Source organism: Pipra filicauda, unplaced genomic scaffold, assembly GCF_003945595.2.
Source record: "Pipra filicauda isolate LSUMZ 115617 unplaced genomic scaffold, ASM394559v2 scaffold190_size1978887_pilon, whole genome shotgun sequence".
Classification (NCBI taxonomy): Eukaryota; Metazoa; Chordata; class Aves; order Passeriformes; family Pipridae; genus Pipra; species Pipra filicauda.
The window spans coordinates 1,128,584-1,150,573 of NW_024104299.1; the positions used below are offsets into that span (position 1 = coordinate 1,128,584).

At 36.9% G+C, this 21,990-nt stretch overlaps 1 protein-coding gene across 3 annotated transcripts in view; it reads right to left on the bottom strand.

Moving 5' to 3' along the window:
• Positions 1 to 3,119: 3,119 nt before the first annotated feature.
• Positions 3,120 to 21,990, bottom strand: part of HTR7 (5-hydroxytryptamine receptor 7) — a 39,044-nt gene continuing 20,173 nt past the window's right edge. The window contains exons 2-3 of one of the 3 annotated variants that reach the window (XM_027717905.2): positions 15,852 to 16,598; positions 3,120 to 7,088 (exon numbers count right to left, since the gene is read on the bottom strand). In XM_027717905.2, coding sequence (XP_027573706.2) covers positions 7,052 to 7,088; positions 15,852 to 16,598 — 784 coding nt within the window. In that variant the 3' untranslated portion in view covers positions 3,120 to 7,051. Of the gene's footprint in view, positions 7,089 to 15,412; positions 16,599 to 21,990 lie in introns of those variants that run through there. The other 2 variants (XM_027717920.2, XM_027717913.2) reach the window with 2 other exon arrangements.

Below are 21,990 nucleotides of genomic sequence, written 5' to 3' on the forward strand. Positions count from 1 at the left end.
CTTACCATAAGAAATCTGATCCGTGGGTGCCTCTTGAGAAAGCAATGAATTACCAAGGTCTTCTGACTTGGTAGTGGAAAGGTTTCCCACTCTGCTGTTGAAGTAATGTTCTTTTATGGGGAAAGATTTGCGCTCTGTGGACCAAACAGAATCTCTAGAGATTTGATGATGAAGCTCGTCTGGAAAACAGTAAACTTGAGTCCTGGTTTCTGCTCCCAGAATTTTGTCAACAGCTTTGAATGTACTTTCACAATACACTCACTGGATAAAAAAAACTCCTTAAATGTAAATTAACATCTGAAGTACTGGGCTATGGCGTCATGTACCCCTTCAGTTCCAGTTTGGTCTGATTAATATTGAATTGCTTTTTGCAAAGGGTCTTCCCCAAAAGGGACAGACAATGCTTCTGTCACTCGAAATAGCCTGCTGGCTGGAGCACTCTGGGAGTAAGGAGATTATGGATTTAATGTGAGCCTTGATGACAGGTTTTTCATGTGCTAAGTGATCTGACCATCTTAAAAGAAACAGAGATACTGCCACTCTCACAAGCATCTCTAAAAGGTGGTGACCGGATTTGTGACATGGAGAGCTCTAGTTCTGGTGGGTACACAGGCCACATTCTCAGCCTGTGTTGGATTGACAACTTGGACAGTTCATAAGGGCTGGCTCTGGCTCTGCAGACCTCTGTGCCTTAAAGGAGTTTACAGTCAGAGAATTGGCTGTTCAGAGATGTCCATGCTGTGATGGCAACTAGGTAGGGTTTTACTGGATCATAATTTTAGAAATATTTCATTCAATCTCACAAAACTTTTCCCTTCAGGATTATTTTTATTATATATACACCATATTTATTATATATACACCATATTTCTGATCAAAAATTACTATTTCTTGATCATATATGTGTAAAAACTAGGGCTTGGTTTCACTTTGTTATCACATTCAGATTTGAAAACAAGCTTTTCTAGTGTAGCAGCTCTTAATGATTTGAAACAGGCTGCAGCTTTTCTACTGTTTTTCTCTTTGCTTGCTTCTTGCCCTTGCTGTCCTTTTCAAGAAACTGATCACTCACTGTATCTTCATAATGTTTTAGATGAGAGATAAGCTTGTAGTAGAGCATTTTTCTCTAATGATTCATCTATAAATCGTGATAATGATTAAAATAATTATATTTAGTTAATTGCCATCCAGTTGTAAGTTGATATTAAAATCTAGTTTTCCACCAGTAATTACTCCTCAGAAATCATATTTTATTCAATCTCTAAATATACTGTGCTGTTCATAGTGCTATTATACCTGTGACATTGTATTAGCAAGAGTGAAAATCAAATCAACTTTCTGCTGACAGAATAAGAGAAGTAAATGTCAAACTAATCAATATGGAGTGGGCATATGTAAATGGCCTAGGAGAGCAGAAAGGTTCTTAACATTTCTCATTTTAAGCACAGATCAACCTGAGTTTCACCATGTGAAAGATTCTTACATTGTTCATCTGCACTGGTTGTAACTTGATCAGAAATCATTTTAGAATGATTTTTGCTAAAAACTTAGCAATGGTTGAAAAATGTCCAGCTTGACAAGAATAAATTAAGAACTGGGATAGCACAAAGATTCCTTTCCATTCAGTAATATGACAGCTACAGTCAGAAAGATGGGAACTGGAGAGAGGAGGCTTTTTGGCCCTGCTTCATTCCCACAAACTGCTTCCTCAGAAGGAGCCAGATGTGACCTTTCACCAAGGACACTTCTCCAGGAAAAGAGGGTTAATTGTGACCTGTTGAGCCCTGGGAAAAGGTTTGGTGACCTGACTTTGGGAGTGGGTCCTTAGGGCTCACTGAGCTCTTATTCCTCGGCAATCCATGCTTTTGGGGAGAGATGTGTCCCAGAGCTGACCAGAGCAGGAGACATGGTGTGTGCTCCATCTTGCTCAGTGCCTACCCTGCTCCCTTCCTCATGGACACAGCACGGGGAATGGTGCTGGGGAGAAGACGTGCTTTGTGGTACCTGCCCCAGATACACATCTGGATTCAGGCAACGGGAAGTAACCCCAGACTGAGGACACAGGTATAACCTGCTTGTTTGGTTTCCATTTGTTCTGGAGACCTGTGTATACATGCTGACTGTCTCAAATATATCTCTCACTGGCTTTTCTCTGATGTGACTTCCCATCATGGTTTGTGGTGCTGTTTGTGTCTTTCATTTTTCCTGAATCTGGTAATTAAAATCGTAAGAGAGGAAGTTTGCTCAGAACAACTCAAATGGCTACATGCAAAACTGATTTTTTTGAGAGCAGTTTCAAAATACTCTGTCTTCTAAAAACCTCTTTTGTGATATGTTGAAAAAAGTAATCAAATTATCATCTGTGCTGTCTCATCTATCAGTTTATTGTAACTCAGATGGAAATAATCTCTGCTTATTTGACTAAATACCCCACTTAGATACCCGGTATTTTTAACAAAATAATTCAGATAGGTAGTCAACTATAGGAGAAGTTGTTGGCTAAAGAAACAACCATTGATTCAACAGAGAAAAAAGAAGAAAATGCTTACATAAATTAAATATATTAGAAAACATCTGAATATTGTTTTCTGAGGATGTCCCAAGATTGATGCCCTCTGCGCATTGAAGAGATTATCAGAGATGAGATTAGATGTTCATGTAATTCAAGAAATTGGACAAAATATGCTTTCTGTCTTTCAATATCTTTCAACCTTCTCTGGACTGAAATGCAAATTAAATTTCTGAGCCTTTCCCATTCCCTGAAAAGGATTGAATAGATGAAATCAGCTTCCTTTTAGGGGCAATCAGTCTCGACCTGCTCAGTATGGCCCGTGCCAGTGCTCCTTGTAACAGTGCCTGTGCTGAGCACACCAAACCACCCTTTCTTTAAGAGAGTCATTAACATTTCCTATCTCTCTTTCAGTTCAGGGCTATTCAACTAATGTAGATAACTTTCTTTAAAATTGATTTTAATACAGTAAGGATTTTAAATTGAGTTGAAAAAAACAGACATTTTTGTAGATGAGAATGTCTTCCATGAATCTAAATTAAAATCACTTATACAAATGAATTCTCTATTTTATGTAGCATTAATTCAAAGAAAGCACATGACACAGAGATTAGTATTCAGGAGACTTCTTATTTTATTGTATAAAAGTAATTACCTTTTAAATACTATCCAAATTAACATTATAATATTCCTCTGAGCTTATACATTTTAAAAGCATAATATAACTCTGTACCTAATACAGAAGAACCATATTTCCTTTTCTGCTAAATTAGTCTGCTGTATAAATTTGAATAATTTTCAATGCAAGTGGCAGCAATTCCCTTTTTTACAAATAAAACTCTTATTACAACAAAAGACACTGTGTTTTCAGCACAGACCACTTAGAACTTGAAGAGCTTCGTTTCCTTGTATCTGTATTTCTTAGTAAGCTACTTGTGGGACATAATCTTTTATGTTAAATGTTTTTATGTTTTACTAGACCTCATCAAGGTAAAATATATGACCGAAAATAAAGTTACAACTCAATCCTCTAGTGACTTTTGCATACTAGAAGTCCCAGCTGACTGAAATAATATATAGAATTCAATTTTAGCTATTGAAATTATCAAGAACATCTGACTGGTTTTGTATTGTACATACGTATGGTTTTTGTGCTTTCATATAAATTTTTTCATCAGTGTTTCTTGTGATAATAAGAAAAATTTTCTTATTTTATCATTGCTTTTATTTTTTGCTCAGGTCTGAAGCAAATTAATCACTTTCTCATATGAATCAAGCTAGATAATTTAGCAATAACTTTACAGTAAAATCAAGGGGACAGCTAGGAAAAGGCTTTAAGTTTTTTAAAGAACAGATCAATCTGGACAAAGAACAGGTAATGAGGGAAGGGCAAGAGAGACATAATAAAGGTGTAGTAGGCTGGTCCACCAAATATCTCAGTGGTCTGTTCACCCCAAGAACATATGGGGAACAAGACAGGCTGGGGTGGATAGTGAAAGATCAAGGGGATTGCACATTTTTTTAAAATTAATTTTATTCATTAAAACTGAGAAATGCAATGATATCTACCATAAGGCAGCCCTGTGAAAATACTGTCACACCCCAGAACAAGATGCCAGAAAGGCATCTTCTGCAGATCCAGAGCAGTGAGTATGAGCCTTGTTTCTGACATTATTCACTCTGCTGGTTTTATATCTACAGCCTGGGGACTCGCATTATCTCAGTGTGAGGCAGGTTTGTGTGCTGCCCTTCTACTACTGGCTGCAGGAACTATTGAAAGCTCAACTCCTTATCCCAATAGGTCATCCAATCACTTGACTTCTTTTGCTCAGCCCTATTTTTTTATCTGATCCTCTAAAATATTGTATGCATTATTTGCTGTTATTGAATATGTCCTTAGCCTTGAGTGACTTCTAGTTACTGCACAGATTAGCATGTTGGTTTGAGAGGGGGCAGACCTGGCAGCTACAGCCAGAAAAAAATGAGCTTCATCTTGTATGACAAAGCATCAGTATTCTGTAGTTCCCAGTTTTCTCTGAGTTTTTTATGTGTCTGAAAATTCCTGGATGAAAAACTCTTTATGGAAAGAAACAGGTAGAACTGCAACTTTATTAGGTCCATGATGCCACAACCCATCCTAAAATATCCTCTAATATCTGCACAATTCTGGGAATGTAATAGTATTAAAAGAAACAGATGTTTTTAATCAGGTGATATTAGTTTTATTGCCTTCTTTTCATGAGGCAGTATCATTCTAAAATATGAGGGATGAATGTGTGTGTTATATATCTGTATAGTTATATCTAACTAGAACTGTAGCTCCCTAACAGCTCTTTCTGATTCTTTTGCCCTCCATTAAGTTTCTCCTAAAATGTCTTTTCACTTAAGCTTAAAATAATGACGTTAAAAACCCCAAAAATTTTCACAGAAAAATTTCATTGGTAGCATTTTTTTATTTGAGTGGGGGTTTTAAACCTTCGAACTATTCTCATGACATATAGTTTTTCCATTTCACTTCAAGCTAAGGTTTTGGCACAATATTATGAACAAGGAAAATGACTGTCTAATTCATCAAGGTAAAATCGATTCATAGCCCTTGTGAAATGGACATGCAAGTGAGACCGTAAAGCTTGAAAATGAGTTTCAGAGTATGACTAGTGCCCTTCATTTTAAGGTTTGGGTTTTTCAAAAGAAGAAACACCTTTTTTTTTTACTGTTATATTTATGGATCTATCCTCTCCCTCTCTCATTAGGTTCAGTTATAATATTATCTGCTAGTGTAGTTTTGCCTTCAGCTGTTTCTCTGAATGCATTCTCATGTAATGCAACCAGAAATGGTCCATTCGCCATTGACAATAACTGTCCCATTTCCTGTTAAATACTTAAGGCTAACCAAGTAAAAAGCATTTCTGAGTCATTCCATTGGGGAAATAAAGCAAATTATAGGACTCATTTTGCTTCAAATGCAGAGTTCACAGTGATTAGTTTTATCAGTGAAATACTGAAAAGAGCCTTGCTGATCTACTACAATGAAAATATGATACTCTCATGCTCTCTTGTGTAACCACAGGAGTTATCTTAAGGTCTCACGACAGTGTGTAGAAGATGAGTTAGGCTCTCTGTTCTAGGTTCTACATAGGCTTAACATGTATTGATTTGCTTCCAGTACTTATCTCCTGCCAATAAATGAATTGGCCTGTCCTGATATGCCTGCTGACTGTTGTGAACTTGTATGTTAACTTAAACAAAGGAAATCAAAGCCATGATGCCACGTGGAGTCAGTGTGTGATTTACCAGCCACAGTTTGGTTAAACTGCAAGTAGGAGACCATGTTATCACAAATCACACAGCTATGGAAATAAGGTAAGTTCTCACTGAGATGTATCTTTAAGGAAGATAGCCTTTAGGAATGGGATGTGCCACTGCCTTGTGGAAGGTATAACCATGAATAGTTTAAGAAACCCCATGGGGAAATGAATAAGAGAAGCTCAAAACAAATGTTCAAAGATATATTTTAAAAACAATCTCTTGAATCAATTTTCCCCGGGACAAATGTTCATTAATACTTGCCTATTTGATTTTTGTCAAGCCAAAGAGATCTATTTTAATTATAACAAAAAAATGGCAGAAATAACACTTCTTAAACACATTTTTTAAAATAATAAATGTTTTAATTCTCTCTCTAGCTACCCAGTAAGGAAAAAAGCAAAGTACTATGGACATTCTCCAGCCTTTTATACTTATTTGAGTTGAAATTATAGAAATTTGTAAATTGGCAGGTCATGAAAATTACATTAAATCAAAGCAATCATATTTGTAAGTTAGCTGTGGTGTAATACATGTGCATTCTAATTCTGTCCCTTAACTTTTGTCACAGCATAACTGAAAGCAGCCTTTTTAAAAGGTTTGGGAGAACAAACCACATGTATGTTAACAAGTAACAGGCATTTACTTAGTACAATAGAATGTTTGAATGTTTTTACAAAAATTGGTCTTTTATTGTTGTTTTCAATCCCATTCCAGGTGCATGGCATCTCTAACACAAGCCCTGAAAGCATCCATAGAGCCAGCATTTGCCTGAAAACCTCTTTTTGTAGTGCACCAAAATACATTCAGTATCACTGAAAATCCCTGAATATTAATACTAATGTTATGATCCATGAGCATGGTAAACATATAAATACTCTTCTACATTGTTTAATGTGGTAGAAATCTGTACAATCTTTGAGTTTTAGTTGCATGTTTGTTTCTCAACGCTGTGTGCCAAACTCTTATTGCTGAAATGGCTTGGCTTTCTCAGGCAGAAAACTATTTTCATTTGTGTATAGCAGCACTTTCCTTCATAACAAACAAGATGTGGCTACTTCCAACAGAAATGTATTAATGTAATGCATCGAGCTCATGGAGTATTTTTAGCACATTTCCATCAAAAGAAGATGAAGTATGTTTCATAAATCTATCCAGATCTTTAGAAGCCAACTCTTCATTTTTCTTCTTCCTGTTCTGGCCTGGCTTTTTCTGGCTGCTTTAAAGCACATTTGGTCATGACTCTTTTTCCCTGGAGAAATCAGAACTTCTCCTGTATTTAAAAAAGTGGATGAATTAGATGAGAAATATCCTGGAGCAACTAGAATTTCTGATCCATATACCACTGAAACATCTCTTAAGAGGCAATTAGATCATGTCTATAGAGAAGCTAGGGGAAAATGGAGCATTCTGGGGGCCTTCAGTCCTTCACACTCATTATGTTTCGGGTTCTTGTGAGAACTGAGGAAGTTCCCAGTCCATTTTACGCAATGCAGTGTGAAAAGCCCAAAAATATTTTAGAAAATGTGGGTGGTTTTACTGAGATCCCTGCATTTGGCCCAGCCTTGCAGCCTGCGGTGGCAGCGCTACACGAGCCACTGCTCACGGGGACCTCGCGCGTGTGAGAGAGGCAGGAAGGAGCCAGAGCAATAATGAAGACTTCTTCCTCAATTTCATAAAATTGTCTGCAGACAAATAATGACTGCAAAAGCTTTGCGTGGAAAATACAAATTCCTGTCTCTCTTCCCGAGTTTGTTAAAGGGAAGAAACAATCTTCTACAGCAACCAGGCTGAAATGTTGTAACATTTGAGTTGCAAGACAGCTTTTCAGGGCATCCCATGTCCAATTTTGCTTGGATGTAGCATGCAGCAAGGTACTGTTTTGTCTTTTTATAGCCTCCCTGTTGAAATCAATCATGGAATTATTCATATCTTGAATGTATCAGGAGCAGCCATTTTTACAGACAAACCTGCATTCTCACTTATTTCAAATATTTTATTACATGAAAACACATCTTTGCAAAAATTGATCCAAATTAAAGGATGGCAGGTAATTACATTCAAGTTCAAAATTAGGTATAAAGTAAAGATATCTTCAAATGTTATGTTTTAGCTAGTTGTGGAATTTTTTTTAAGTCAGAAAAAAATTTTGGACTTTATATAATTTGCCCTAAGAAACGTTATTGTCTGTTAGATATCACATTAATTGGATGAGCAACTTTTAAGAAAATACATGGAAAAACCCCAATGTTTTATTTCATTATTATGGCTAAAAGTTTACTTTTATAAATCATTCCAGACCATTTTAGTGCTGATGGTTTTTAGGCTGTTTTCTGGGCTCACAGGAGATTATTTTGGAAAGAAAATACTAATCTTAAAAAAAAAAATGTTATTTTGTAGCATTAACTTTATGCATCTAACTGAACATTGGATTTTTTTTCTTGTAATGACAAGTAAAAGGTCCTTAGCATGATTTTCACTTGCTGCATTTACTTCTTTTTTTGAGGACAGAAATAAAATTTATGGATTTGTCAAGAATACTTACTGTATACAAGCCAAGAAAAAAAATAAATATTCTGGAAGGAAGAGAGAGGCTCTTTGAATGTTTGCAGTGAAATATCCCAAACATTTCAAGTTCTCTGTATGTGTTTGTTGCCCATGTTACTTTTATTTATTCCTGTTATTTCTTCAGTATCAAGATAAATATTTGGGCTTCTTTAATGCCCTTTACTTGGAGAGGCAACAGATACCTTGAGTAGGTTCTCTATAATATATCAGTACACAGAAGGTGTACATTCTCCTTACAGCAAACACATGCTGTGTTTAATAGACTGCAAAACCACAGCAACTTGCTCCAGCGTTCATTAGAGAAAGTATCTATTAATTGAGTATGAAAGGAAAAGTCCCTAAAATTGTTGGCAAGTAGCTCTAACTCAGTTCGAAAACATACCATTAAGGTATTAATTTTTGTATTTCTGCGAAGCACCTGTAATATTTTGTCATTATGCTGTTTCAGTCTGCAGATTACAAGAATATCATCATCGGTTTTACTTACTGGGTGGAGCTGTTTTGCTATTGCAACTATTGCTGGGAAGTAGATGTTCATTTAATTTGCCTAATTTTGTCTTTTCCTTGCAACCCTCTTCGGGATGATAGATTTGACTGAGGAATCTCTGCTGTTTTAACACAGAGCTGCTGAAATCCTGGTTAGTTTGGCCAAAGATGCAAAGTTTTCTGAGACAACAGTGAGCTTATCCAGATGCATTCTTCTGTGTTTTTCCATGCTTTAAAACACAGATTCTCCGGAAGGGCTGAACTAAGTGTATTACAGTGGCTTGCTTTCTCTTCTCTTGCAGAAGAAAATAAGTATACTGTAAACAGAATTTTCTGGAACTAAAAAGACCACACAACTACTGAATTAATGAAATATTGTTGGTTTTGACTGAGTAGATAGAAAACTAAAAGCAAAATATTTATTCAGTCTGGTATGTTGCTTTATAAGACTGCATGGTCTCTTCTGGAAACTTTGATACATTCGTATGCTTTTTTTCTGAACTAAATTGACTGTCATTTCTGAACAAATGACAGAAAAAATTTCAATCAATAAAGTCACAAAGTTATAAATCATCAAAATATTCTCTCCAACAGCAAACATATATTATTATCTTAAGAAAATACATTATCTCAATGGGTTTTCTTTTGCTTACAGCAGTGAAAAATGAACCTAGGAATCATAAGAATCTTTTCAGTTTTCAGCAAATAAAAGCCATTCTGCCCTTTTGGAAATATGACTTTATGAGAAGGGATTTGGCAATACAGCAGAGCAGCTGGATAGTGAGTGTGGGGAAGGACAGGCCCACAAAATGTTTAGAAAGTGGGTATAGAAAGCAGTAGTAATTCACTTCAAACTCATGCTGAAGCCGCTCTTTAGCAGCAATAATTATTTTGAGATTTGAAACCATGAAGAGGGATATAAGTTTGGTTTTTTGCACATTGTAAAGATTGCAGCGTTTCTTAGGCTACTTTTAAATTTACTTACTTGAGTCCTTCTCTTAAAAGAAGTAAAAATCTAGTTCTCACAATTGTTACCTCCTCACTCTTTGAAATAAAGAGTGTCTTCTGTTCCAGGATATTAACAATTTTGCACATTAAGACTATTCTAAATTTTCTCCCTTCTCTCTCCCTGTGTCTTCCTGAGCAACACTGTTTAAAAGACAAGAACTGATTCTTAAGCAAACTGTGAAGAGGATTTGATGACACATTGATCTTGCACATTTTCTGAGAATAGTGTAATTTGAATAGTTTTTCCTGAAAGATAAGAAAAATAATATGAAAAGTTAAGGGGAAAGCAAGAGAACAAACAGCATTGCTTCCAACACCTTCTAGTTGTGTAACTGCAGCATCTTGGTCAGCAATCAAAACACTTAACTCAATAATGTTCTCCTAATGATGGTGCGCTGCCTGGAGCAGTGGTTGCCTGGAAAACCATTTTACTGCTATAAATCAGGGGTGAGAGAGTGAATGGATATTGTCTGCATTACTTATAGTATTAATTTGATAAATAATTCTCTCCTCTATGTCTCATTGTAGATTTATTTCCCACTGTTTGACACATCTTTCTGCAGGTGGTTCTAGCTAGTAAATCTCTGAACAGAGCATGAAGGACGTTGTTTTTCTTTTCATGGAACTGAAATGTGAAGCAATAGATGTATAATAATAAGATATTATAATCAATTCACGTTTTAAGACTGTTATTTCTATTATTACCCAGTAAGACTCCTACTAAACAGAGGAATTTACTGTGTTACAGTATTAAACCTATGGGCTGGTAAGTGGCAAGAGTCTCCCTCAAAAAAGCAGTATTAAGTGAGCAGGAGGGGTACAGTTTTCACAATGTATTGATACTGCCACAAATCTTTGAGTTTTATTTGAACAAGGAGGGAAAACACCGTGGGAAATGCTATGTGTTGTTTCTGCCCAGTTTTACTGCAGGTTAAGTGCTACCATGAAATGGGAGTGGGGTTTACAATAGCACATTGTATATTTACAAAGGTAGTTGTCAGCAGGAACGGCAATCAAGAAATACGGTCCTATGTGGCACTTCAGAACATCTAAGCAACAGTTACTGATTTGACTCTGGGTAATTAACTGAAACCAGAGGTAGGAGGGTCCAAGGTGAGCAGGAAAGGCTGCAAACTGGCCACACTAAATCGTTACCTCAAACTCTGGTCCAAGAGTGATATACTGAGGAGATTTATTCAGTCTAAGTCTATTGATCTGAAGCCCTGTTCATTGAGGAAAATTGACATAAACGTGGTGCATATGAGCAGGATGAGAGAGAAGGAAACAGGGGGACTTCCTGGTAAAGTACAATCTGTACATTTGGTGCTTTATTACTGGTGTCAGACATGCTGTGAAAAGACTGTTTCAAGTAAAGGAGGCTCATCCAGGACCATCTCATCTGGAATTCCTTGAGAGTTAGTGTTACTTTTACAGATAAATTATAAATAGGGTATTGCTAATACCACATAATGAGCTGTGTAAGAGGGGGAGGGGAGTGGTTTCTGTGCCTTTCAAGCTTTGCTATTTTGCTTTCATTTTGGCCACAGGTGATGTTTATCTTGGGTCAAATGTGCTTGTGGTACTGAAAAGTGGACTTAAGGAAGGATCTCTTACATAGTTGTGACTAAAATTCCTTTTAGGGAACTGCCTCACTCAGTGGCTACTCTCAAGCACTTTTATACACACTTTAGAGGTGACCAAAGAGTTGTATAAAGTAAACAAGGTCTAACTGGCATGTTGATATCTAGATAATTCTGGCAGCAATTGAAGATCTCATGCTGCAGCTGAAGGCTGTGACTGAGTAGCCACTTATGCTGGATGAAGAGGAGGTCTAGATGCTGCCAGAAGCTGCACAGCTACTTCCTGATTTCCTCAGTTCCTAGCCCAGGCTATGGTAACCACTGCATTTCCCAGGATCACCTTGGCCATTGGTCCCATTTTCCTGCCACCTCCACCATCCAGAAATCTCATAGTGGCTAGAAACCAATTTCAGAACTACCAGCTGGTAGGAAGATGGTCTAGGACGTGCAGCAATATGACTGAGGTTTCTAATCAGAAACACTGAATGTGGGTCCTGTAGCTAATAAAAAAAGCTGCCTTGAGTTTCCCCAGATGAAAAAAATTCATCTGGAGATAAGGCCAGTTCTGCACTATAGTAAAAGGGCAATCCTGTTCTCTAGGATAACTTTTTCCATGCTGTCTTGTATTCCAGACTGTACTGCCCTGTGCATCTAAGGAACAACTCCAACCTTTCCTGTCAAACACTTCAGCTTACACAAAGTGACATCTACCTTCATAGAAAACCTGAGATTGTCAAATATTGTAAGATGGTATACTCTGTAGTTAATGTGGGACTTCTCACATTTCAGACTGTGGTTTAAGGATGAGATAGCTGAAATCCTCCAAACCTCCCAGGAGTGCGGTTGCAGAGTGAGCTGTCACCAGCGTTCACATTCTTCTCTGACTACAATTTATGGATTTAGACAACATGAACTGCTTCTTAAATAAGAAAAATTGGCTTAGATTTCCCATCAACAGATCTTACCTAAGGTCAAAATTCTCTTCATGCTGCTATTAATTTTTTTTTTAAAATAGATTTTTGTTAAATCCAGAGCAGTGGTGACCTACAGAGCCCAGCTGTCCTTTAGGCAGTGAGGTAGCAACAGTCTCTTCACTGGCATTGTACAAGCATATTTTAGAGAGGTTTTTGTCTTTATTCTCAATTTTTTGGATATGTACCTTTGTTGCCTCTATATTTTTGCACATTTTCCCAAAAGTAACTATCACAAGTCTGAAACTCAGAACTGCTTCCACGTCTTGCTTCCAATATCTCACTTTCTCTTTCTCTCTCATTTAGTCAGTGTTATGCTGGCTCCCTGTGCTCTGGATGGTTCTTGGAATATTTTATAGATGTTTTTTCACAAAACCATCTATCTAATTCACCCCTTTTGCTTTCTTCTCGAAACACATGTAAAAACACACTGATCAAGAGTGCAATCTCTTCTTGGGTTTGGTAAAAGCATGTACCAGGCTGCACACATGTTGATGTAGACTTCTCTCTCACCCATTCATACGTTACCCCCTTGTCAGATGTGCAATGAGTTATCTAAGTTAAATAAATGCTACTGCTGCATTTATTGTAATGCAGTTCTATTTATTTATCTTTTTAAAAAGTAAAATGTCCTGTTCATCAACCCAAGCAATTATTTCCTTGTCTTTTCTTCCTTATCCAGGCCTCTTTCCATTAGAATTCTGTCTGAAAACTTTCTCCTCTGTTTCTTTTCTTTTTATCTGTGTGCTTTGGCAAAGGGACATTGTTCTAATCTTCTTGATTCTCTACTTTTCCCCTCAAATACAGGTCCATCTAACAACAGCTTCCATTTGTCTATGTTTTGGTTTGGGTATATGAATAAACTTGGTGGTGGTTTGTTTTAGTTTCATTTTGTTTTGTTTTTCTTTTCTTTCCAAACATATCCAGACATGAAAGGTGGATGTTTATCTCCAAAAACTTCAAGGATTGGTACACAGCCCGTAACAACTCTTATTCTTTCCTGGGCTCTCATTACCTGAAACAGAGGAAAACTGGAGTCCTGCAGGATGTGTTCCCTGAGGAAAGGAATTGCCTTTAGTGACAGCTGGGCAAATATCAATTTCTGACTCATAAGATGCACATTTAATTAAAAAAAAGAAAAATCTTATTTGGAGGGAACACAACTTCTCAGACTTTCCTGCTGAATAAAAATGCTGAAACTTCTGCCCAGAATTCTAAAATCACCTTCAGAGGTTTTATAGTTCCAGTTGGAGTCTTCACAGATACATTTATTTGTATATATTCTCTTGGATATCCTTACACAGAAAAAAGAATTTACAGAAGGCCTTGAAAATGCCTCACTTATGCTGGAAACCAAAAAATTGCTACTCTGATAGGTAACAAAGAAACAACAGTAATTTCATGTTTAATATGGAAAATATGCTTGAATTAATATGAACTCTACTCTGTACTCCAGAGCTTGTGTATGTTCTGGGCCTAAATATCTTCTTCTTCTGTACATAATACTGGAATATTTAAAAGAAACAGGACTGTTCAAAATCAATTTGAAACTTCTTTAGAAAACTGTTTTGAAGCTGGGATATTGCCTCTTACTATTACAAAACTAGGACTCTTCTCTAAAAATGAGACCAAAATGTTCTTCCTACTGTATGTATCCTGGCGTATAAATGCGTCTAAAAAGACTTAAGCATGTTTCAGTTCACATAGCTCAGCATATCTAATCCAAGATTTAACGTATCTGCTACTTAAAAGCTCAAGTGTCTGCAATTATGTCTGAATCCTATGAACAAGGGATCTGGCAGAAAATTCTCGCTACTCATCTCAAATTAACATCACTGAACTCGTTTAAGTCATTTTGGCTTCATACTGGAGACAACTGGGACAGAAGTTAGCTTAAAGTGTCACCTGATGCTGAGGCAATTTGAGAATGAACATGTCTCCTCACTGATGTCCTGATATCTGAAAAAGTAGATCAAGCTCTGAAGCAGTCTCTGTTCACTAATATACCCTATTGCTTCATCTGGAACATGGTGTGCAGCGCAAACTCGGTCCAGAGAAAGCATTGTGATCTTATGAGTTGTTTTATATTATTTTAGGTTCTTACAGTAATACCTGATGCAATCAGTGCATATTATATTAATACATTATTAAAAATATATTATTATAATCAACACCTTCGTAACTAATTTTTTAATAAAAACACTGTTATAATATTTGGCCCTGCTCCACTGAGGGAAGAACTTTGTTACCAAAGTCAGGAGAAATAGGGTCACATACTTGGACAAGCTGCAGTGGTGGTAGGAAAAGCTAGAAACAGTAAACTATCTTGATTCTTACAAAGGGCAAGGCTTTAAATTACTTTAAGAAGAAGTGATGATTAAAATCAATTTGTAAGGATGAAGTCCAGATGCCTCTGAAGTCATAAGGTCTTAAGTTTATTTTTCTCTTACTGACTTCAGAAGAGAAGGAAATCCCAAGTAGAAGAGTTTTCAAATAGACAGTAAATTAGCTACTGAAGTGGAACAAGGACTTACCATACATCAACAGAAATTACTTGAGCACAGACAGAGTCTCCATCTAGATTAGAGAAGGGCTCAGCTAAGAAAGCCAAGAGAATTAAAGACTGAAGAGATGGACAAAGACCAGACAGATACTGGAATAAAATGTAATCAGATATATTTCTTATGTTAGAAACATAGGACAATATCTTTACCTGGTGTAGTTAGCATAGCAGCACTGAACTAACTGTGCTGTATGACTGTATGCAGCAGTAGAAGTTGGTCCTTGTGACTTTGCTCAAACTCTTATACTCACATTGGAAGTATAATGTATTCTTTCAGTGCCAGAGTTGCTGTGCAAAGGCAATATTAAATTTCACAAAGTAGTTCATTTCCAGGCAATCTAGTAAATGAATGTTTAATGAACATATGGGTTTTTATAATAAGGAATATTTCTAAGTGATAGAAGTTCCTTGATCCAGCTTCTTCTTAAATGGTTTATTTTTATAATAACAAAGTGGAAAGTAATGAATTACAGTAAACTTTTCACCATTCTCTGGTTTTTATTATAGCAAAGAATCTCTAGGATACAAGATGCATCCAACATTCAGACCTTCAGTTGTTTGGGCCAAACAGGTGGGTTAGACCAACTTTGCTCTTTCCTCACTAGCAGCTCATACATCCTGCACCATATTTTACTCTCCTCCTTTCTCATATTCCTCTTACACCCAAATTCTTCAGATGGTGATCTTGTTTTTCCAGGCTCACGGGTGGGCTCTACGCTGCTACCTTCCAGTTTCTTGATGACTGCATTAACAGTCCTCAAGAAGCCTGGTTCTTCCTATAACTCTTCTTTCAAATCTGTGGGGAAAAAGCTAATGTGATAAACCAACAAATTATCATAGTAAAGGATGAGTGACCTTACAGAACAAATTCTGGCTTTTCTGCAAGCTTCAGAGCCTCATGCATCCCTGCAGCTGACAGTTTCCGGTTGATATTCCTATATCTGCACTGCAGGAGGTTGCGGTAAGTTGTCCTCAAGTCTCGATTGAAGAAGGCATATATAAAAGGGTTAATGAGAGAGTTTGCATAGCCCAACCATAGAAATGTTCTCTCAACCCAGAGTGGGATACAGCTGCATGACGTCCCGCAGATGAAGGGCCTTGCAGTTGAGAGGAGGAAAAAGGGCAGCCAGCAGACAGTGAAAGCCCCAACAATAATCCCAAGGGTAGTGGCAGCTTTCTGTTCTCTTTTAAAGATGGAAATGTTTTTCTTGTCGTGCTTTAGGAGTCGTGAAAAATTAGCGCATTCTTCAGATTCCTTGTGCAGTTTTACAACTCCATTCATAGAAATCCCTTCCGTTTCTTCCAGACGGGGAAAACCAGTAAACTTGTGTTTAGCAGCACTCCTCTTGGCAGCTTTGTAAATCTGATAGTACATGAAAAGCATCACTGACATGGGGATATAAAATGCAACTGCTGTGGAGTAAATGGTGTAGCCGAAGTCTTGACTGATCAGACAAACCTTTTCGTCATTTACATTTTGGGCCCAACCGAAGAGCGGGGGTATAGTGATAGAGGCAGATAAAAGCCATACACACAGGATCATTTTGGCCATACACTTCCCATTCTGCCTTACAGGGTACGTAAGAGGTCTTGTTATTCCCAGGTACCTAGAACAATAATGTAGAGTTACTATATTGTGCAGGGTTTAACTGTTAAAATTAATGTAGTCTGCTCTAAGCCAAAATCTTTCGCTAAGTTTTCTATTTTATATTTTTCAATCCTCTCTTTGCATGTATTTCCAACTTGTAAATTCATTTGTCTTTCATGTTAAAATTTATAGTGTTGATATTTATATAAAAGGTCTTTTATTTCAGAAAGAAATCTCCTGTTGGCCCTAATGGGCTGTGATTTTAACCAATTTGTACAATCTTCATGCAGATAACTCTTTTTTTTTTGGCTTTTAAGGCAATTCTGAAACCTAAATTTAAATTTGCTAACTTATGAAATCTTGGAATATAGATGAATGCTCAGTCCACAAAGCCTACCACTTTTTGTATTGAGGGAATGGTTAAGTTATAACAAGCAAACATTCATCTCCATTCTTCTTACATATTCAACAGTTAGGAAGATTCCTGCCACTAAGCCGAGACAATGAGTTGTCTTTCTTACCTTCATGTTTCAGACAGGAACAACCAACTGCAAACTTACACCAAGAGTAGATTATTTCAATATTACAAAATTCTTTTTATCATCATTTAATTAGAAAGAAACTATATTTATTCAGTGTCCAAACTTCTACCAAACAAAATGAAAATCTATCACAGTTCAAGAAGACCTGGGGAAGAAAACACAATTTTACAGACAAGAAAAATATTTTTAATGTGTCAATTTTTTCATAGGAAAAAAAATTAGTCTGTTGTAAATATCTATATTTCCTATTCTGCAGTATCTTAAACTATGAATAATTTTCTAATTAAAAAAATATGATTATGGCTCTATATAGCTGGATAATAATATCCTAAGTTTGAATTTACTCTAAACTACAGAGAGTTTCCTCTCTTGGATGAAATCAGATGCTTTTTTTTTACATCTAACATTTTTAGTTTCAAATTTGTTTCTGCTCAGTTGAAACTTACCAGTGAGTTACCATTAACTTCTCAAATTGTTCTTTTTTACTTCTTCCAAAAGGAAGAATTTCGAGAAAATCAGTGTGATTCACTTTGTTACTTGTAAAAGAAATGGTTTCAAATCAGGTTTCAGAATAATGTTTTGGTTCCAAGAGTTACCAGTGTTTACTCAGACAGTGAGGGTTCTGGAGGGTTACAAACAAGAAATATAATAATGGGATTAAAAATATTTTTGGGGAGCATGTTTTCTCTCTCTATTCACTTAGCAAATCAAATATGAGATTTGTCTGGCTCTGGGGAATGCTGCATTGTTGATTTTACTGCAATGCAGTAAATTATGGCCGGTGCTCTTGCTTTGCACAAGCACCCAGGTATGCTACAGTTATGGAAGTAAAAAGAAGCATCATTCTGATGAGTAACAACAATTCTTCTCAACAATGTCATTGATTTTATATTGCTGTTATGATGAGTGTTGCACAAAGGACAGACCAGTTTAATGTGCCCTACTCTCAACAGGATGCACAAGTAAATTACAGCAGGCCAGTATTTTGCCAGTGAATCTGTGCCTGGAGCTAAGAACTCTTATTAAAATTGTCTGGGATTAACGGAGTGCAATCCATGGACCATGATGTTAAACAAGGCTTCTTCTTGTGCCCCTCACCATCAGCATCACAATATAGTCACTGCTCAGCTCCAGCAGCTGTGGGCAAACTGCAGAGATCATGGACTTCTCTGTTTTACAGCAGCATGGCCAAAACCATTTGCACTCCCAAGGAGCCGAGAGTTTTTCGAGGTGCTCCAAGATATGGAAGAGCAGAGTTAGTGCAGTTTAACTACCTAAGGGATAGATCACAGTGCTTTAAACAATTTAACAGCAGCAAGGGTGACTTATTAGGTGCAGCCTTTCTGGGATGAGTGGTACACCCTTAAAATTTGTCCAAGAATAACACAGTTTAGCTACAAAACAGCAAATGCATCCTTTGTGCAGAAAGACTACTTGCTGTTTACAATCTGTTGTTTTCAAAAAATCTTTTAAAAGTTGGTCTGAAGTATGCTTTTTTCTAGCTATTACCCAATTGGTCACTAAAAATAACACACTTCTGAGGTGCACTTTATTATGTAGCTAAAAAAGTTAAGCTGGATTTCTGTAAAAATCAGATCTGTGGGCTGCATGCTCTGAGTGCCTACTGATGCATTCTCATACACCAGAATATAACAAAAAGAATTCATGAAAGCATAAGTATACTGAAAAGAATTAAAATTCATTAGTTTTGCCCTGGCACCAATTTTTTTGGAGTCTACCTGAGCTTCAGAAATGCTATTTGAAATTAAAATATATTAATTAACATAAAAATATACCAGCATCCTTTCTGCCTTATTTTTTTTGCTAAATGTAGTATGATAGGGGAGAAGAAGTCACCAGGCACAAATGAAGGAATGTTAGCTTTTAATCTCTCTATATGAAATCCATTACCCTTGAAAAATTATTTGCAACTCCAAAATAATGTAAATCACTAGTGTTGTCTATACTGGAGAGTGTTCAGGACTTATAGATTCATGAACTTCAAAAACATTGTGTCAAAATAAGTGTAAAAATATGCTTTGTAATGCTTAATCTGTAATTACTACCCTGAAAAAAAAACCCTGAAGGCAAATCAGCTGAACTTAACATATTCGAGAATATGTAACACCTTGAGGTCTTGTTGCTGGCAAAGAATGAAGTCAAAGTCCCTAAAAAGCCCATTTCATATATCTCAGCTATCCCCCACATGAAAGAAATGTCTCAGACTTGTTATTCTGAGATTTGTTTCCCTTACACGCCACAGATGTTCATTTTGATCTTGGTGAAGAAACTGTGCCTCAGTTCTCATTTGTATGAGAAGGGCAATGCTATTTTCTGAATTTCATGACTACATGGTTCTGCCAGACAGGGCATATTACACCCAGCACAGTGAGATCTGTGTCTAGGTAACTCCCCAAAAGCACAGTACTACAGACGAAACAGCCTTTATATTTCTTATAAACTGGTCATGGCATTTCTCATTCAGCACTACCTTATGCTGTATGCAGAACACTGAGGTGCAGGATGCTGTACCAGTTGGGCAACCCTACAAGAGGCACAAGACATACAGCAGTCACGTCCTGCTGCTATTCCAAGGGTGCTGGGTGAGTGAGAACAGTGAGAAGGAAGAATCTGGCTATTAGACTAGTGTCTAACAGATACAACAAAAAAAGATGATGAGAACCTTTTTTCTGCTACATCACCGAAATCTGGAAAACAGCCCCTTGCTCAAATACCAGACAGCATAGACCAAAAAAATGGCACATGGTGAAGGACAGAGTAAACTTCTTTTTAAATGTGTGTAAATGCATGAGCACATCCCCATTCTGGGTTTGTTTCTTATTACTTCTTCAGTGTCTCTTCTTCCCTGTAGGAGGATTGGAAACTGGTTCCTTTGCTGCAGTGTCATTCAACTCCAGAGAGGCAAAAGTCCCCTGCACCATCCTTTCTGGAGCTCTGTTCAAACATGAGAGGGGGAGGGTAAAGAACTCCCTCCTTTGTTGGGGTACTATTGTCAGCTATTGTATAAAATTGCCATTTGCCACATTCACACAATGAACACCAACAATGGAAAAGGTAAATTAACAAGTTCTTTCCTTTTGCTTTATAAAATTCTGGCTCCCTCTAATCCAGTATTCTTTCCCAATATCTCTGAATTGTTACCATATAATGACAGGCAATTGTTACAGACAATTTAATGTAAAACCATTATAACTATATTGGACTGCTCCTGAGATCATTCAGTTTGTGGGTTTTTTTCTTTCTGGCTTTTCTGATACTGACGCATTACAATGGCCACACAGAATAGATTTTATTCTACAGGGCTAAAAAAAGTCTCCATTGTCACTTGAACTGTAGATTGCACAGGCAGTTCTTACTACAGTGTGCTCTATATATTAAATGCTACAGTATGCATTAAGATGTAACACATACAGATAATAGATTGCTATATAATTTATCTCCCTGTGATTCTTTGTATTGCCTCTTCCCGTCTTCATTTGTCTTAGTTATTTGCTCGTTGTGATGGCTGTGGCACCTTGGTACCTTACAGCTTGCACAGTGATTATCAGACTGGAAGCTGGACTGCCACCATGACTCACTAGAGGTAACTATAAACATGAAGGTTGCAGTACAGTTTCTTTTCTTGTGAATATATTTATTTCATTCTCTAATCTAGGAAATTGTGAAAAGTAGTTTGCTTTATCTGTCCAACAGTGGAGTGAATTCACATAGCCATCTACTTATCATCTACTAGAATAACTTTCAGGAAGATCTCTCTCAACACCTGCATATTAATAACCTCAATTTGTGGCTGAATTGATTAGTAATTCTCTAGATGTAGAAGATATCAATTTTTCCTCCAGGAAGTAAAAATCAGGAGTACCAGGCATTGCAGCATTTCAAGTAAACCAGGCATGAATTTTTTGTCTGTATGTGTGTGGTGTGAACCTGATTGTTTTTTCAGCAGTAGAAAAATTAATTTCCTTTTCTTTGTGGTTGTCATGGTTTAACTCCAGCCAGCAGCCAAGCCCCACGCAGCCCCTCACTCACTCCCCCACCAGTGAGATCACGTAGAGAATTGGAAGGGTGAAAGCTGGAAAACTCATGGATTAAGATAAAGACAGTTTAATAGGGAAAGCAAAAGCTGCATGCAGAAGCAAAGCAACACGAGGAATTAATTCACTGCTTCCCACGGGCAGACATGTGTTCAGCCATGTCCAGGAGAGCAGGGCCCCATCACAGGCAGCAGTTCTTTGGGAAGACAAATCATCACTCCAAATTCCCTCCTTTTCTCCTTCTTTCCCCCACTTAATATATCAAGCATGATGTCATTTCCCAGATCAGTTTGTATACTTTATTTTACTTAAAAGCAAGTCTGAGGGACAGAGCATCTCTTGCATTGTGTAAACACATCATCTGTGAAAAGAGAACAATTTCTGTTAGGTGTTTTGACGTAGCCATAACAGAAAGTTGTAAAAATGGTGAATTTTTCATTACTACATTGGAAACTTTGAGATGAGTCTAGTCCTCACACCTTTTGAAATATCCAGAAAGCAAACTGAGACTTTACAGCTACATTAACTTCAACAATAGAAAGAAAATAGTAATAGATGGTCCAATTTGTGATCATATGTCCAAAATCTTTCTTTCTTACCTTCCATTATATGGCTAAAAGATAAAGAAAAAAAGTAAAAGGACTAGTCTCTCACTGTGAGCAGTCACAGAGCAATAGAAAATCTAACAGCTAGAAGCATGAAAATAGTTCTGAAGCTTCCTGCCCAATTCAGTAATAAATTGAAAGCACCATGACATTGACATCACTTATGTGACTTTTGTATCACACACGTAATTCTGTTGTCTCTGCTCTCC